The 19,976-nt window shown below is 41.0% G+C and overlaps 1 protein-coding gene across 1 annotated transcript in view; it reads right to left on the bottom strand.

Annotated features, from left to right (window-relative positions):
• LOC126251775 (condensin complex subunit 2) overlaps positions 1-19,976 on the bottom strand; it is a 201,659-nt gene that overhangs the window by 48,201 nt on the left and 133,482 nt on the right. The window contains exons 8-9 of the mRNA XM_049952398.1: positions 18,177-18,384; positions 17,938-18,082 (exon numbers count right to left, since the gene is read on the bottom strand). Coding sequence (XP_049808355.1) covers positions 17,938-18,082; positions 18,177-18,384 — 353 coding nt within the window. The remainder of the gene's footprint in view (positions 1-17,937; positions 18,083-18,176; positions 18,385-19,976) is intronic.

Here is a 19,976-nt window from a genome sequence, read left to right on the forward strand (position 1 = left end):
GTACAAATGTAGGCAGAGTAGGTTTAAATCATAAATGAATTTCTACATGATGACTCAGTACAAGTCTTCATATTTCTTAAAATATGCTGAAACTGGAAGGGCAGTCCCCCCCCCCCTCCCGAAAAGCAAAGATTCAAGGGATTTTTCATTTTCCACCATTATCTCAGTCCACACCAATTTGTTCTTTCCTAATACAAAGTGAATCACACCTCATTTCTAGAAATTATACAATTGAGGCCTTCAGTGACTATGAGAAAAAAGGGAAGAGCAAAAAAGAAATGTAGGAAGAGGGAAATGGACTGGAGAAAAGGGAGGGGAGGAAAAAGATGAAGAGGGAGATGGGGGAGAGGGAGAGGGGGGGGGAGAGACAGACAGATAGACAGACAGACAGAGAGAGAGAGAGAGAGAGAGAGAGAGAGAGAGAGAATGCTCACATGTGGAGGGGGAGGAAAATGGTGGGGAAAAGCAGCATACAATCCGAACAGAGGAGGAGTGGTGAGGGCAAAAGAGAGAAAGGGAAGGCTAAGGTGAGGCACTGGGAACAGATTAGTAGACATATCGGCCAGGAGAATTGCAAGAGTACAGGATATGCTGGAGAGATAATTCCCATCTACATAGTTCATAGAGCCTTGTGCTGTATTTTACCCCTCTCCCTCCTCCTACATGTCTCTTTGCTCCACCTACTGTATTATTTTCGTCTTGTGCAGACCTGTCTCTTTCCGGCAAACCCCTCCTTGCATTATTCCCCACCTCCATCAGCTCCCCCAACTGCTTTCAACAATCAGGTACCAATAAACAGTCTTGCCATTGCAACAGGAAAGTCCATTTGGGTGTCTGTGCAGTTGTGTGTGTGTGTGTGTGTGTGTGTGTGTGTGTGTGTGTGTGTGTGTGTGTGTGTGTGTGTGTGTGTGTGTTTGTGTGTGGTATTTAATTCAGATGAAGGCCTTTCTGGCCAAAAGCTTACTTAGCTTACTTGTTTGATCATCTTTTTGTTGTGCCTATCTGCGACTCCACATCTCCACTATATGGTGCCACAATGTCTTTAAAATTTTAAGGATGCACCACCCTTCTCTTTAATTTTGCAAAACTGATCACTATCATCAGGAATGACACAATATTAATGGATATTTTTTCAAAGAAACTTCTGCACTGCCATAAATATCTTGCTCTCTGTTACAAAAACAAAACAAAATAGATAAATAAAAACAAACTCCTCTCAGAAACTCAGATCCTGTAGGTATCCTAACATTTAATGGCATGACATTTCAAGGCAAGAAGCAACACCATGATGGCATTGTTGCTTGTGTGCAGTGTAGTGTTCTGAAGCATGTGTGCATTGTGTAGACATGTTACATGTTGAATCATTGTAATTAACAAGGTCAAAGATAAAATGCAGAAGATTATAAATCTTTTATACTTATTTGTCCTGTCAATGAATTGCCTAGGCCTCAGGAGCACTTTTTGTGTGACTACTTGGAGGATTACAGGAAGCTTTATGGTCATAATGCCAGTTTCATTTCAGGTTTTGAGAACACCATAAATACGAGGGCAGTTCAATAAGTAATGCAACACATTTTTTTTCTGAAACAGGGGTTGTTTTATTCAGCATTGAAATACACCAGGTTATTCCCCAATCTTTTAGCTACACAACACTATTTTTCAACGTAATCTCCATTCAATGCTACGGCCTTACGCCACCTTGAAATGAGGGCCTGTATGCCTGCACGGTACCATTCCACAGGTCGATGTCGGAGCCAACGTCGTACTGCGTCAATAACTTCTTCATCATCCGCGTAGTGCGTCCCACAGATTGCGTCCTTCATTGGGCCAAACATATGGAAATCCGACGGTGCGAGATCGGGGCTGTAGGGTGCATGAGGAAGAACAGTCCACTGAAGTTTTGTGAGCTCCTCTCGGGTGCGAAGACTTGTGTGAGGGCTTGCGTTGTCATGAAGAAGGAGAAGTTCGTTCTGATTTTTGTGCCTACGAACACGCTGAAGTCGTTTCTTCAATTTCTGAAGAGTAGCACAATACACTTCAGAGTTGATCGTTTGATCATGGGGAAGGACATCGAACAGAATAACCCCTTCAGCAACCCTGAAGACTGTAACCATGACTTTACCGGCTGAGGGTATGGCTTTAAACTTTTTCTTGGTAGGGGAGTGGGTGTGGCACCACTCCATTGATTGCCGTTTTGTTTCAGGTTCGAAGTGATGAACCCATGTTTCATCGCCTGTAACAATCTTTGACAAGAAATTGTCACCCTCAGCCACATGACGAGCAAGTAATTCCGCACAGATGGTTCTCCTTTGCTCTTTATGATGTTCGGTTAGACAACGAGGGACCCAGCGGGAACAAACCTTTGAATATCCCAACTGGTGAACAATTGTGACAGCACTACCAACAGAGATGTCAAGTTGAGCACTGAGTTGTTTGATGGTGATCCGTCGATCATCTCGAATGAGTGTGTTCGCACGCTCCGCCATTGCAGGAGTCACAGCTGTGCACGGCCGGCCCGCACGCGGGAGATCAGACAGTCTTGCTTGACCTTGCGGCGATGATGACACACGCTTTGCCCAACGACTCACCGTGCTTTTGTCCACTGCCAGATCACCGTAGACATTCTGCAAGCGCCTATGAATATCTGAGATGCCCTGGTTTTCCGCCAAAAGAAACTCGATCACTGCCCGTTGTTTGCAACGCACATCCGTTACAGACGCCATTTTAACAGCTCCATACAGCGCTGCCACCTGTCAGAAGTCAATGAAACTATACGAGACAAAGCGGGAATGTTTGAAAATATTCCACAAGAAATTTCCGGTTTTTTCAACCAAAATTGGCCGAGAAAAAAAAGTGTTGCATTACTTATTGAACTGCCCTCGTAAGATGCTCATCTTAAGAATTAACTCTATAAATATGCTGATAAAATAATGATAACAAGGGCAGGTGCCTTAGACACTCTAGGTCCTGAGATAACTTCATACACATAAGGAGCCTCTGAATTCCTGACCCTTCATTCCAAAACCTCTGTGATTACTGTGTGAGTAGTACAAAGGAAAATAAGAAATGAGAAGATAATCAAAAGTATTTCTGAGGAATACTTGACAGGAGAAATCTTTCACCTGATTTTCTGTAACAATGGAAAGACAGATAGAAACAAACCTTGGGGAAGTTTATGTTTGATTCTGGAGAAATATATGGACTCATTAGACAACAATGACATTAAAACTTATCCTAGAAGATTGACAGAAAAAGACAAATATACTTTTATAGCATTTGTAGTTTAAAGAAAGCTTTTGACAATATTAACTAGAACACAAACCTTGAAATTCTGAAGGTAGGAGTGATAAAATGGAGGGAGCAAAAGGTTTTCCACAACTTTTACAGAAACAAGATTGCAGTTATGAGACTTGATGGACTCATGACCTCAGATGTTAAGTCCCATAGTGCTCAGAACCATTTTTTTGAGACTTGATAGACATGAAAAGAAAGGCAGTCCCTGAGAAGTGAGTGTGGTTTGTAGTGTGTATATATAAATAGAGGGAAACATTCCACGTGCGAAAAATATATCTAAAAACAAAGATGCTGTGACTTACCAAACGAAGCGCTGGCAGGTCGATAGACACAGAAACTAACACAAACAAACACACTATAAAAACAAAGATGATGTGACTTACCAAACGAAAGCGCTGGCAGGTCGATAGACACACAAACACAAACATACACACAAAATTCAAGCTTTCGCAACAAACAGTTGCCTCATCAGGAAAGAGGGAAGGAGGGGGAAAGACGAAAGGATGTGGGTTTTAAGGGAGAGGGTAAGGAGTCATTCCAATCCCGGGAGCGGAAAGACTTACCTTAGGGGGAAAAAAGGACGGGTATACACTCGCGCACACACACACATATCCATCCACACATATACAGACACAAGCAGACATATATGTCTGACATATGACATATTTAAATATGTCTGCTTGTGTCTGTATATGTGTGGATGGATATGTGTGTGTGTGTGCGCGAGTGTATACCCGTCCTTTTTCCCCCCCTAAGGTAAGTCTTTCCGCTCCCGGGATTAGAATGACTCCTTACCCTCTCCCTTAAAACCCACATCCTTTCGTCTTTCCCTCTTTCCTGATAAGGCAACAGTTTGTTGCGAAAGCTTGAATTTTGTGTGTATGTTTGTGTGTCTGTCGACCTAAAGCGCTGGCAGGTCGATAGACACACAAACAAACACAAAATTCAAGCTTTCACAACAAACTGTTGCCTCATCAGGAAAGAGGGAAGGAGAGGGAAAGACGAAAGGATGTGGGTTTTAGGGGAGAGGATAAGGAGTCATTCCAATCCCGGGAGTGGAAAGACTTACCTTAGGGGGAAAAAAGGACGGGTATACACTCGCGCACACACACACACACACACACACACACACACACACACACATATATATATATATATAAAATCGAAGAGAATTTGGAAAACGAATTAAAGTTCAGGGAAAAGAAATAAAAGCTTTAAGATTTACCAATGCCAATGCAATTGTTAGTGATGAGTAAGTACCTGGAAGACCATCTGAATAGAACGTATAGTGTCTTGAAATGAAGTTATATGATGAACACCAACAAAAGAAAATTTGGGGCTGGAGGGCACTAAAATTAAATCACTGTCATAATCTATTGTGTTGACACTGGGTTTCTGAGATACTACAAGGTGGTGACTGCTTTCAGCGATTGTCCTGCAATCATGCATTCATTCAATAATTTGTCTTTTCTGCCTATTTATGCACAACATGTTGCATTTATTTATGCTGAGGGTCAACCCTGGACCAAATGCTGATTGTCCACATATCTTCCTGCATTTTACTTCAATTTTCTAATCAGTTCTCTACATATAACAGCATCATCCACCACTGATCATTAATCGCCGAGTTATACTACAGTTTCCAGTGTACTGTCGGGTTCAAAGAGCATGTCTTAAATTGTTTTCAGTGAAAAATAATGGTTTGCTGTGTATTAACGAGTTGTAATATGCTTTTAAACACGCCAGTTAAATTTCAGTTGCTAATGCTCATGTGTGCTCATTCATTTAAAGCATTATGTTTTTAAATAAAAATAAATTTATTTGTTTCTTAAAAATACACCAATAATAATAATAATAATAATAATAATAATAGTAGTAGTAGTAGTAGTAGTAGTAGTAACCCTCCAGTCCTAAAAAACTGGACTTCAGCCCAAAACTTAAGATAATCAAGTACCATGATGCACGGCAGGAAACAAACTTTTAGCCAAGGTGGTAAACAATCCACTGCTGTCAAGAACAGTACAACCCAACTATCAGAGGCTGAATCCTCTGGCCAACTTCACCCAAACACCACGACCTGTTTCAGAACATTAAAATGTCTGTTAAGAGCAGAAAAACTGCATAAACTAGAGCAAACCCTAGACGAACAAAGACTACAAATACTGGCACTCCAAGAAACAAGACTGACTGATGAAAATGCTATGGATTTTGGGAACTACCCATTTTTCAAAAGTAAAATGGACAAATGAATACTGAAAAACAAACTGCTTTTAGGAGTCACTTTTGCAGTCGAGATAGACATACTCAGTTTCATAACAAACGTGAAACCTGGAAACAACAGACTAATGACAGACACACTACATACTAATCATCACGCACACTAATCAATGTACACAAATCAGTCAATGTTGAAAATAAAACCAACTGCAAAAAAGGGAGAGAAATCATGGGAAACAGTAAAAGAAATAGTATCTAAAATGCCACAAAACCATGTCAAAACTCTACTATGTGAATTTAATGTACAGCCAGGCAAAGAAAGAAAGTACAGGAAAATAACTGGAAAATTCCTAGCACTAAAATGGGCCAACCAGAATGGACAAAGATTACTTGAATTCTGAAGGATTTTCAACCTTAAAATCACCTACACTGACCAGCCAGAACATTATGACCACCAACCTACTATCGATATAAACCCGTCAAGGCCCAGCAGCATCACCTGGCGAGGAATGACGCACACGGTGCATGTACTTGTAGTGTCAGTGTGCATGCTGTCTGTATGTACAATGGAGAAGGCACACATTCTACCCAAGTTTGACTGAGCACAGATTGTGATGGCCCAGAGACATTTCAGAAGCTTCACAACTTGTCAAGTGTTCAAGGAGTGCAGTGGTGAGTGTCTTTGACACATGGAGAAACCAAGGAGAAACCATGTCCGGACATTGTGGGGTTGGGCGGCCACCCCTCATTACAGATGTCAGACGTCGCAGGCTGGCCTGGGCAGACTGGTGAAACAGGACAAGCGGCGAACTGTGGCGGAACTAACATCTGATCTTAATGCTGGGCAGAGTACAGTGTATCTGAACACACAGTGCACTGAACACTCCCAACAATGGGTCTCCACAGCTGATGACTCATGCATGTGTCATTGTTTACACACAATATCGGCAACTACAACTGAAATGGGCATGTGATACCAGCACTGGACAATGGGGCAGTAGCAGAGCACTGCATTGTCTTATAAATCCCGATATCTTCTTCGTCATGCCAATGGGAGAGCACAAATTTGTTGTCTTCCAGGAGAACAGTTCCTTGACACCTGTACTGCAGTAAGGAGACAAGCTGGCGACAGCTCCATTATGCTCTGGGGAACATTCATGTGGGCATCCACGGGTCCAGTGGCGTTCATGCATTGCACCATGACAATCTAGGAGTATCGTACACTGGTTGGAGACCATGTACAACCCTTCATGATGATCGTGTTTTCCGATGGCAGTGGCATTTTTCACCAATATAATGTGCCATGTCACAAGACCAGGAGTGTGATAGAGTGATTCAAGGAGCACAATGGTGAGTTTCAATTGATGCACTGGACCCCCAACTGATCAGATCTGAACCTGATAGAACAAATCTGGGATGTGATTGAACATGACGTCAGAACTCATCGCCTCCCTCCCTGGAATTTATGGGAATTAGGTAGGAATTTACGGGAATTAGGTGACTTGTTTGTTTGTTGTGTTTGCGTGTGTGTGCATGGGGGGGGGGGGGAGGGGGGGGGGCACACTTTGTGTGTGCACGTGTGGTACCAACTCCCTTCAACAACCTATCAAGGCCTCATTGCTTCCATGCCAGGATGCATCGCTGCTTTTATCTGTGCCAGAGATAGACATACCGGCTATTAGGTAGGTGGTCATAATGTTCTAGCTGATCAATGCAAATCAACATCTACAGTCTGCAAACCACCGTGAAGTGCATGACAGATGGCATGTCCCATTATACCAGTTACTAGGGTTTCTTCTCATTCCATTCACGTATGTAGTGTGGGAACAATGTTTCTTTGACTGCCTTTGTGGATGCTGTAATTATTCTACTCTTAGTCTCCCGATTCCTATGTAATGATACACATACAGTTGTAGTATATTCCTACACCCACCATTTAAAGCTGGTCCGTGAAACTTTCTAAGTAGGCTCTCTTGGGATAGTTTATGTCTATCTTCAAGAGTCTGCCTGTTCAGTTCCTTCAGTACCTCTGTGATACTCTCCCACAGATCAAACATGTGACCATTCATGCTGCCCTTCTCTGTATATTTTCAGTATCCCTTGTTAGTTCTGTTTGGTACGGGTCCCACACATTTGAGCAATATTCTAAAACCAGTCGTACAAGTGATTTGCAAGCAATCTTCTTTGTAGACTGATTGCACTTCCCCAGTATTCTACCAATAAATGGAAGTCTACCACCTGCTTTACCTATGACTGAACCTATGTGATCATTCCACTTCATAACCCTACGAAGTGTTACACCCAGGTATTAGTAGGACTTGGCCAATTCCAGCAGGGACTCACTGATATTATAGTCATAAGACACAACTTTTTTTTCATTTTGTTCAGTGCGCAATTTAACATTTGTGAACATTTACAGCAAGCTGCCAATCTCTGCACCACACTGAAATCTTATGAAGATCTGACTGAATATTTATGCAGCTTCTTTCCGATAGTACTTCATTATAGAGAACTGCAACATCTGCAAAAGCCTGATTTTATTATTAATATTGTCTGCAAGGTCATTACTATACAACATGAACAGCAAGGGTCCCAACACACTTCCGTGGTGCACACATGAAGCTACTTCTACATCTGACGGTGACACTCCATTCAAGATAACATGCTCAGTCCTCCCTACCAAAAAGTTCTCAATCCAGTCACAAATTTCACTTCATAGCCCATATGACTGTATTTTTTATAATAAGCGTAGGTGTGGTACTGAGTCCAATGCTTTTCGGAAATCAAGAAATACTGCATCTACCTGACTGCCTCAATCGAAGACTTTCAGCATGTCATGTGAGAAAAGTGGATGTTGGGTTCCACTTGACAGATGTCTTCAGAATCCATGCTGGTTGATATTTAGGAGGTCATTGTGTTGAAGATACCTCATTATGTTTGAGCTCAGAACATGTTTTAAGATTCTATAAGAAATTGATGACAAGGATATTGGATGGTAGTTTTGTGGCTCATTTCTATTACCATTCTTGTAGACAGGTGTGACTTGTGACTTTTTCCATGTCAACACACTTAAAAAGAAATGATCAAAGGAGATGACGACGTGGGGATCATCATACTCACTCATTGGCGAGTTCCAAATTGAACATGTAGCTATCTCCTGTTCAAACCATGGAGAAATTATGAATGTACACGTGAGAAAGAGTGTAAACATAGGCTCAAATCAAAACATGACAAGAAAACACTGAGGTGACAAAAGTTATGGGGTAACTCCCAATTTCATGTTGGCCCTTCTTTTGCCCAGTGTGGTGCAGCAACTCGACGGGGCATGGATTCAACATGTTGTTGGAAGTCCCCTGCAGAAATATTGAGCTATGCTGCGTCTACAGACCGACATAATTTCGAAAGTGTTGCCAATGCAGGATTTTGTACAGGAACTGATCTCTCGATTAGGTCCCATAAATATTCAATGGGATTCATGTTGGGCAATCTGGGTAGTCAAATCATTCACTCCAATTATTCCCAATATTCTTCAAACTGGTGACATGGCAAATTGTCATTTGCAAAAATTCCATCACTATTTGGGAACATGATGTCGCTGAATGGATGAAAATGGTCCCCAAGTAGCCAAACATCCAGAGGACTCAATCCATTCCAAGTAAACACAGACCACCCCATTATGGTGCCACCCTCAGCTTTGACAGGCCTTGTTGACAACTTGGGGCCATGGCTTTGTGGGGTTTGTGACACACTCTAACCCTACAATCAGCTCTTACCAAATGAAATGGGGACTCATCTGACCAGGCCTCAGTTTTCCAGTCATCTATGGTCGAATCAATATGGTCACAAGTCCAGGAGAGGCACTGCAGGCAACTTCTTACTGTTAGCAAAGGCACTCGCTTCGGATGTTTGCTGCCATAGCTCATTAATGCCCAATTTCACCATCATGTCCTAAATGATATGTTTGTCATATGTCCTATCTTAATTTTTGCAGTTATTTCATACAGTTCTGCTTTTCTGCTGACAACTCTATCCACTGCCGGTAGCTGAGTGGTCAGCGCAACAGAATGTCAATGCTAAGGGCCCGGGTTCAATTCCCTGCTGTGTTAGAGATTTTATCCGCTCAGGGACTGGGTGTTGTGTTGTTCTAATCATCATCATTTAATCCCCATCGACACGCAAGTCGCCGAAGTGGCGTCAAATTGAAAGACTTGCACCCGGCCAACAGTCTACCTGACAGGAGGCTCTAGTCACACGACACGACTGACAACTCTACACCAATGCCGCTGTTCTTGGTTGGTCACAGCGTAGTCTGTAGTGAGAGGTAGTGCCTAAAATTTGGTATTCTAGGCACACTCTTGACACTGTAGATTTCAGAATATTGAATTCCCTAATGATTTCTGAAATGGAATGTCCAACGTGATTAGCTAAAACTACCATTCCGCATTCAAATTGTGTTAATTCCCATCGTGCGGCCATAATCATGTTGGAAATCTTTTCACATGAATCACTTGAGTACAAATGACAGCTCCATCAACACACTCCCCTTTTGTAACTGGTGTATGTGATACTACCACCACCTGTATATGTGCATATCTTTGTTTGATGACTTTTGTCATCTCAGTGTAAAACTATGTTTAAAACCTCAGAGCTTCACAACAAGAAAGACACATATGCCCATATTTGACACTAACAGAATACAATCAACTTTCGCAGAAAAACTAGATAAAAAGCAGTCAAACAATTGGCACCGACTCAAAAGCAAATTGACTGAAACAGCACAAACAAAAAAGCACCTTTGGTGGACCAAGGAATGTGAGTATGCATTTCAGTCCAGACAGGATGCATACAGTAACTGGAACAACTATATGGCAAAAGATAACTACAAAACTTTTCTGACAGTCAAGAAGCCAAATTAATCAGAAAGGACAAAAGAATTTCAAAACGAATCAACTACTTGAAACCAAGAAAAATTTCGAAAGAAACAAATCATGAAATTTCTGTAGGAACTTTGAAACTAACAAGCAAATGGTCCAATTTGATACGATGAAACATGCTCTAAGTTTTTTATACATGAAGAAATACTCTGTCAAAATTTTAGCTTCTAATACAAACTGCAAGTAGTTTTTTATGTTGAAAATTGCAAAATTCATTGCTCCCAAGATGGCTAGAGAATTGTACACCCCTACCAGAGCTGTAGCAGACTGTGCATGCGCAACATGGCAGGCGCATGTCCCTGGTTCGGTAAACAGGTAACATGACTTGGTGTAATCATAATTTGCACAGAGAAATTCTGTTTTTGTCGATAGTTTTCCTGAAACTTTCTGCAGTTACTGCTCACTCAAATTTCCAAGTAATTTACAATCCAAAATGATTACCAGTTGTTCTTGCAGTAACATAAGTGTTAACAATGAGAGTTAAAACTGAATTATTATTCATTGTGTTTAATGTTAAGGAGTTGGCAAACCTGCTTTTGCTTCATAAAATCTGACTGTGAATTGCATAAATGGACGAAAGACTTAAACGAAGTAATATATAGGTACCAACGTGAAACTTGCAAGATTGTGAACAAGGAACTATCCTGAAGATTTATTCTGCAGGGTAGCCACAGAGTCCTGTTACTCCCCATTGATGACCAACATAAAACCCCTAAACTTAAATAAATAATATGAACAACTGTCCTTTAGAGGAGCTTTCTTGAGATATGAACAACATAGAGCTCCTTGTGAGAGGCACTGCCCTATTACCGATGGAGATCTACGAGATTAGGCCCTTCGAATAGCAATGGAGGTGAACATTGCTGATTTCAAGTTGTCTTGAACCTGTCTGAGCAGACTCAAGAAATCAAAAAGTACAGATAGTCGCAAAACAATTATGTTCATTTCAAGTGAAAGTGTAGAGGAGATGCCATCAATTCATAGCTAATGTGAAGAAAAAGTTTGCTGTTATCCCCACATCTGCTGTGTCTAACAATGATCAGTCAGGATTCATGAAAGAACTGCGAGCAAACCACATTTTATAATTACGTGATTAAAAAAGACAGTATGTTGTACAACCAATTAATTCTGTGAAACATTCATATACAACAGAGACAGTGATAAGTATGAGTGGATTATTTTTTCTGCAGCTTTACATCTGGCTTCAAGGACCTCAACACAAATTAGAGCTCTTCAATGAGTAGAATCTTATAACTGAACTATCAAAATCTGAAGGGGAAAAAAAAAATAAATAAATAAATAAATAAAAAGAAAAAAAAATCCAGGAAAGAATAGTTTTTAACATTTCATTCAAAATGATTTCTAACCAGCTGCAAAATTAATTCAGTGCTTTTGTTGGACTCTTGGTTTGCACATAAAGATTCCTCTGTCCTTCAGGAGGATGGAGAAAAGACTGTTGATATAATTCAGATTCCACACAGAACAACCAATCCAACTCTCGATAAAGATTTTTTGCAACAGTGGACAATATTTTTAAGGAAATTGCCTGCCGACATAATTTCCAATAGCTTTGTGCCATTTGAAGTTTATCAGGTGAGTGACATTCTTAAATTGCATTAATTTGTGTATGTAGTTTGATTCGCCATGTTTTACAATTTGCTTTAAGTATGACCAAAATACAGCACAATAAGCAGAGCAATGGCCAGGGCCATTTCTTATTCCTCCAACATTCTGTCTAGACAAAACTAGTAATTACTGTCAAGTGCCTGAAAGTGTTAATTTTTCTTTCACCAGATGTGCCTGGTGTAAGGAAAAATGTTTACATCATTCAAATGACACTTCACTTTATTGTGATGGCTATGGGATGTAAACAAATAACTCATTGTTACTAAAATAGACATTATTCAAAAATTATCATAACAACTGTCCTACAGGGACTGTTATAAAATGACGTATGTGTAAGACATATTTCATTTCGATAAATTAAAGTCACGATTGATGGAAGTCGTCTATAATGTAACATCAGCCACAGTCTTAATTTATTTTCCTCCGCATGTTACCTTCGTAAGAATCACACATGCAACAGTTTAGCTGTCGATATGAAATGCCTCTTATTCAAACCATTAATGATACATGACATTTTTTTGTATGGTTTTGGTGCTTCAAATCTGCGTATATGACTCTGTACATTTCCACTATGTAGTTCTATGCTCTCTTGTCACAGCCAGTCACACACTAGACGGGAAGGGCTATGCAAACCACAGGAGTAAGCCATTCTTTGCGCAACAAAAATGAGTAACTTCAACTATTTTAAAAAAATACTTACAGCACATCTTAGCAGCTAAAATTTTGATAGTGCATTTCTTTCATTGTATTCTTCCTGAATAAAAATTTCAGGGTTGCTTTTAACATACTGGATTGGACTGTTGCCTTGTAAGCTTGTAGGATATCAACCACAAAATCAGTGTTTTTTTTTTTTTTTTTTTTTTTTTTTAAAAAAAAAAGGAGAGTTAATTCTAAACAATTAACAAAACTGCAGTGACTGCTTGAAAGAAACTACAGAAAAATTTGGTCTCCAAATATCTTTTGAGAAGTGAGTATCCAATCTGCAACAAATAAGCACCAAAATTCGTGGAGATGAAATATGGCAAAATACGAATTCCACAGTATGTCGGCAAAACCATTCAGGAAAATGGAATGATGGAATGGAAACAAAATCAAATGAAATTAGAAGCCAAAGATGAAAATTGCACACAACTAATACATAATAATACAATAATTAAACCAGAATGCTCCTATGAATGAGAAATACTTGTTTTCTACAGGAAAATAAACACTGAAAAGAGTGAGGGGGGGAAAAAGAAGAAGGGGGGGGGGGGAGAGAGAGAGAGAGAGAGAGAGAGAGAGAGAGAGAGAGAGAGAGAGAGAGAGAGAGAGAGAGAGAGAAATTCTAGGCCCAAAACTTTTACACAAATAATCCCAACTCAGAAGCAATCAGGAAATCAAACAATACATAAATATCCATAGTGACATTAGGAAATGTAGGTTAGGATTCTACGGACACATTAAAAGAGTAAACCCAGATGGATTTACAAAAACAAATAGTCTATTATTTTGACAATAGGAGCAAAGCCAAAATGGACTCATTTGAATGGGTTATTGAAATCAATACCGGTCTGAAGCTGGTGATAAATCTCTTCAGGTCAAAAATTAATAAATGGCAAATTTATCAGGAAGAAAAACCAAAAGAGAAGATGAATAACATGGCCCGAAGCAGAAAAGAAAACCCACAGGAAGAGAATGAAAGAAATATGAGCACAGAGGAAGGCAAAAGCCCACCTCAAAGTACACTCCTGGAAATGGAAAAAAGAACACATTGACACCAGTGTGTCAGACCCACCATACTTGCTCCGGACACTGCGAGAGGGCTGTACAAGCTATGATCACACGCACGGCACAGCGGACACACCAGGAACCGCGGTGTTGGCCGTCGAATGGCGCTAGCTGCGCAGCATTTGTGCACCGCCGCCGTCAGTGTCAGCCAGTTGGCCGTGGCATACAAAGCTCCATTGCAGTCTTTAACACTGGTAGCATGCCGCGACAGCGTGGACGTGAACCATATGTGCAGTTGACGGACTTTGAGCGAGGGCGTATAGTGGGCATGCGGGAGGCCGGGTGGACGTACCGCCGAATTGCTCAACACGTGGGGCGTGAGGTCTCCACAGTACATCGATGTTGTCGCCAGTGGTCGGCGGAAGGTGCACGTGCCCGTCGACCTGGGACCGGACCGCAGCAACGCACAGATGCACGCCAAGACCGTAGGATCCTACGCAGTGCCGTAGGGGACCACACCGCCACTTCCCAGCAAATTAGGGACACTGTTGCTCCTGGGGTATCGGCGAGGACCATTCGCAACCGTCTCCATGAAGCTGGGCTACGGTCCCGCACACCGTTAGGCCGTCTTCCGCTCACGCCCCAACATCGTGCAGCCCGCCTCCAGTGGTGTCGCGACAGGCGTGAATGGAGGGACGAATGGAGACGTGTCGTCTTCAGCGATGAGAGTCGCTTCTGCCTTGGTGCCAATGATGGTCGTATGCGTGTTTGGCGCCGTGCAGGTAAGCGCCACAATCAGGACTGCATACGACCGAGGCACACAGGGCCAACACCCGGCATCATGGTGTGGGGAGCGATCTCCTACACTGGCCGTACACCACTGGTGATCATCGAGGGGACACTGAATAGTGCACGGTACATCCAAACCGTCATCGAACCCATCGTTCTACCATTCCTAGACCGGCAAGGGAACTTGCTGTTCCAACAGGACAATGCACGTCCGCATGTATCCCGTGCCACCCAACGTGCTCTAGAAGGTGTAGGTCAACTACTCTGGCCAGCAAGATCTCCGGATCTGTCCCCCATTGAGCATGTTTGGGACTGGATGAAGCGTCGTCTCACGCGGTCTGCACGTCCAGCACGAACGCTGGTCCAACTGAGGTGCCAGGTGGAAATGGCATGGCAAACCGTTCCACAGGACTACATCCAGCATCTCTACGATCGTCTCCATGGGAGAATAGCAGCCTGCATTGCTGCGAAAGGTGGATATACACTGTACTAGTGCCGACATTGTGCATGCTCTGTTGCCTGTGTCTATGTGCCTGTGGTTCTGTCAGTGTGATCATGTGATGTATCTGACCCAGGAATGTGTCAATAAAGTTTCCCCTTCCTGGGACAATGAATTCACGGTGTTCTTATTTCAATTTCCAGGAGTGTACTTTCCGTAGTCCTAATGGGCTTATTTGCAAGTAGCAGTAGTAGTAGTAGTAGTAGTAATACACTATAACATGAAAAATCATGATTGTATCACAGTTGTGTATGAGTTTAACATGTTTGTGGTAAGCCTATAAGTTGCTTTGCCATGTGGGGAAGCGGAGGGTCAGTGGCTCACAGCGCATTTACATATGGTACCTACCGTGTATTCTAGTGAACATGGCATAAACCACTGACGTTACAATTTGTAGAAATTTTTCACATCATAGTGATCCAACAGGATTCAGGCCAAATTTGTTTCATTTTTTAAAACTGCTGTATCAATTAGTGCAGAAAAAAACCTACTTACTACTAATGTTATGACAAAGTGATGACTATGGGGCAGCCTGTGGAAATGTAATAGTCCTAGCAGCCGACACAACCTTAAACTGAAGAATACCTATTTGCACCAAGTTTGTACTGCAGTTAACTTTAATTTCATAACCATGTACTTGCATTTAAAGTGTAATATTTTACATATTTTCCTTACTTCCTACTTCACAGAAGTGTTAATGTTTCATACACATTTTTGAAAACTACTACCTTGGAAGTGGGCTCTTAAGTTGCAGTTTCTGTACACACTTCTCTGCAATGATTTGTAGTTTGTACAGAAGCACTTTGGGATTGACAGCTACAACAGCAGTAGTGGAATGAGTCTCTCACGGGAGGTATGGCACACACTTTGCCATTCCCACAAGACCTGTATCCACAGAAAGCACTCACAATTGTCCCCCCCCCCCCCTTCACCACCACCACCACCACCACCACCACCACAATTTCTGATTGCACTAGAATTCAATTTCAGGAAGCTTGCTATCTTCTGTGAGCATTCAGTGGATTCTGTGATTTTGTTAATTGTTGTTTTTACAACTGTCAGAAGCACATTTGTTAAAAGTTATGAGGATAAAAATTTGATTTAATTTTCTTGGCCAAGGTATTGTTGTAAACGTCGCTTGAGAAAAATGGTTAGTGTTAAGTGCCTACTTCAAGACAGAAAAACTTATTGGTGGGGTGCTGTTCTTCAATAACAAGATAATTAATATAACTGCTCTTGTTTTTAATATAATTATACAAAAATGCTGTTGTGAAGACTGGCAAGGAAATATTCAAGAAAGACAATGAAACTTGAAAAGCATCAAAGCATGAAACTCTGGAGAAAAAACCATTTATTATTACTAATACAGATTCAGTTACCGAGGATGTGATACACTGTCATGTCTATGATTATCGCTGCATAATGGAACACCCAACATTCAGCATATTATTGGTCGCCTTCAAGGAATCTTGTGTTTTTCAAAGCTGTTGCACTTAGTTTTGTTTAATCTGGAATTTTTTCACCAATGATATTTCTACAGGTGTAAGCTGTTGAAGAAAACGGAGGACATAGCTGCAATTTTTAAGGCAAATCCATGGTGTAAAATATTCATAAAGTGATGTGGCTTGGTAAATTAAGAGTCAATTCTGGTTATGTTGTCAAGCAGGGCTGAATGGATAACACAAGTACAGGAACAATGGAATGACAATCACTTCCAGCTAGTGGGGCTTACTTATTATCTCATTATTCTGCATGTAGGTACTGTGAGGTTTTCTCATGAACAGTCTTCTGTTTTTAAATCAAAGCAGATGAGAGAATATCATGAAGAAATGAATCATGTTACAATTAGGAAGTGATTCCAAAACCACTATTTCCAAATCTAAGGTAGTCACTAGATGTTATTTACAAAGCTCCTTACCATTCAGTTGTTGATACCAATGTATGTGCCATGGCAAAGCGAAAGAAGAAGATGACTGAATGGCTTCAGCAGCAATGTAAGCAATCAGAAAGGTGAGGTTTATAGAACTAATATCTCTCCATAAACAAAGGTTCCCATATACAAAATCAATGAACCAGCAAAAAGAATATGAGTGTAGTCATTAGTTTACCTCTTACCACTTCCATCTCCCACAAATATACATTATATTGGCCAAAACTACAGTTTACACTGCCAGGAATAATAATAAATTTACCCTGTCTGCAGTGAAAGTGCTCACAAATAAAGTTGATAAGGAGCATCAACTCTGAAGATTTTGAAAAAGGTGTCAGCAATACGCACAGTAAATTGAGAAGAGCAAGTTAGAACGAAGATGTTTTGGAAAATTCAGTGGAGGAGAAGATTATTTCTCTAAATAATGACAGTGAGAGGCAGAAGTGACAGAGGCCATGGTACATGCAGCATCTGTGATAGTTACAAGAGTCATGTTGCATTGTATTGTATGGAACTGGTGACCTAGAAACGACAGAGAGGCTTCGTACCCGCTGTAGCTCTCAGTTGTCACAACCCAACAACAGGCTACAGCAGTCCACTCACCTCACTGCTGTCCGCAGTCCACTCACCTCACCACTGTCCCACACCAAACCCAGGGTTCTTGTGCGGTTTGAGAAAACCGTAAAATTATGGGACAGAAATGAGGGCATTAATTTATCTTCAGAAGACAAAATATTAGTACTGCCAATAAGCACACATAAAAACCACACGAGAGTACTTATCTTAGTTTTTGGAACTATTAGTGTCTTCCTTGAGGAAGAGACAGGAAGGACAAGTCACTCAGACCCCAAGCAGAGAGGGTCACTTCTACCAGGAATAGTTATTTTGCTGCCCGAATAAAACTCTTCTACTGCATTTTGTATAGAATAATATTTCCTTACGTGCACATTAGGATCCATATCCTCCTTGCCATTTAAGTTAATGTATTCACTCACAGGTAGATTGTCTTCAAAATCATCATCTGCATCCCTGTCATGATTGCTTCGTCCAAATTTAAGAATGTTTGTGTTCTTCTTGAAGTACAATCTGCAATATAGAATAGTATAGCACAGAATTATTTTTTTTCCAATAGAGAATGTGAACATACATATCACATTGTCTGCATGGTGTGAAAATTTACGTTTGAAAGTTTTTAGTGTCATAGTGAACATCTAGTTCCTTTGTTACTTTACGTGACTCCCATGTATCACGAACTGTCTTCTTTTTTAGCATTATAGTGCCACCTAGTGCAAGTATTTTATATATATCGTTTGGCACCATGTCAAAAATGTTTTCCACAATTACTTTCTTCTTCCCTTTTCTGCCTTTCATCTTTGAAACAAAAGCACCTAGGAAAAAAAAGAAAGTATTTCTTTAAACTTGTATTCCAGATTAATTGGATGTAATGGTACATAAGGAATAATCTTCACACTTAAAGAGACACACAAAATTAACTTATTACCTAAGGTGTAATTACATATCCTAACTGAGTTTCTCATGCAATGACATATTCAGTGGAGATTTCTATCTCAGTATGCTTCGCTACTTGTTCCTCATATCTGTCACGATTTTCAGTAGTAATGCTAATTGTGCAGTAACCCATTGGCTACTACACCCTCTACTCACAGCAGACATATGCTGCACCACTAAGGCAAGTGCAGTGCGCACCAGCATCCAAATGGTGTGCCTGCAACTACGAGGGTGGTTTGAAAAGTTCTCAGAACGGAATAGAAAAAAAGTACTTACATCACTGAAACTTTTTTTATGTTTCAATGTAGTCCCCTTGTAGATTAATGCACTTGGTCCAATAATGTTCCAGTGCCTTGATCCCACCTCGAAAATGAGTTTCCTCCAGGCGTGCAAAATAGTTGTCAACTCCAGCTATCAATTCTTCGTTTGAAATGAATCTTCATCCACCAAAGAAAATTTTCAGTTTTGGAGAGAGATGGAAGTCTTACGGAGCCGTATCAGGTGAATAAGGTGGGTGTGGCAACAATTCATACCTTTGTTCATGTAATTTTGCCATGGCGACAGTACGTTTTTGATCCAGCGTCAAGAGTCACGGCACCCATCTTGCAGATATTTTTTTCATTTCTAATTCTTCAATTTAAATGTGATATACCCTTTCAGACGACATCTGGTAAGTGTGAGCAATTTCACGTAGTTTCAATCGGCGATCCTCCATGACTATTTTGTGCACTTTTGCAATGATTTCTGGAATAGTGACACATCTTGGCCGATCACTGTATGGATCGGCATCTAAGCTCTCCTGAGCAAATTTAAATTCATTTGTCCATTTGGCAACATTTGAATATGAAGGAGCAAAAACCCTCAGTGTATTCTGGAAATAGGCATGAATCTCCTTTGCTTTCATACCTTTCTTTACAAAGTACTTAAGTCACATGCTGACCTGAACACTTACATAACAAGGTGTACCACCTCCTATTTGATGGCCGGCCAAAATACATGGTGGCATGCCAAACATTTTGTGCAAAAAATCCCCCAGTGACTCCGTAATAGGCGGAAGACCTCTTGTCACAGAGCTGCTGGAACCACAATGTGGGGGGTAAACCCTTCCTTTGACAGGAAAATAACACCACTCAAAATACGGTGGTGCCGTGCATAAGAATTCTGAAGAGGATCCAATGCACGGCCTGGCAGATGGTCAGTCCGCCAATGTTGTATCATAAGTACATGTGCCAGAGCACCAGATCCTCTGTTGCAGCAGAGGCAATATGGTAACTGGTGATCGGGAAGCCATCCACTGTGTGTCTTGCATCCATACCCAGCTGAAAAAAAAAAAAAAGAAAAAAAAAAGTTTCTCCTGGTTGCTGAGGGATCAGGGCCCAGGGGGGAGCCAGTACAGAGTCTCTGTATTTGCATGTTGTGACATAGGATGAAAATGAAGCTTATAACTGTACCAGTTCAATAACAGAGCTCA

This window comes from Schistocerca nitens, chromosome 4, assembly GCF_023898315.1.
Source record: "Schistocerca nitens isolate TAMUIC-IGC-003100 chromosome 4, iqSchNite1.1, whole genome shotgun sequence".
Classification (NCBI taxonomy): Eukaryota; Metazoa; Arthropoda; class Insecta; order Orthoptera; family Acrididae; genus Schistocerca; species Schistocerca nitens.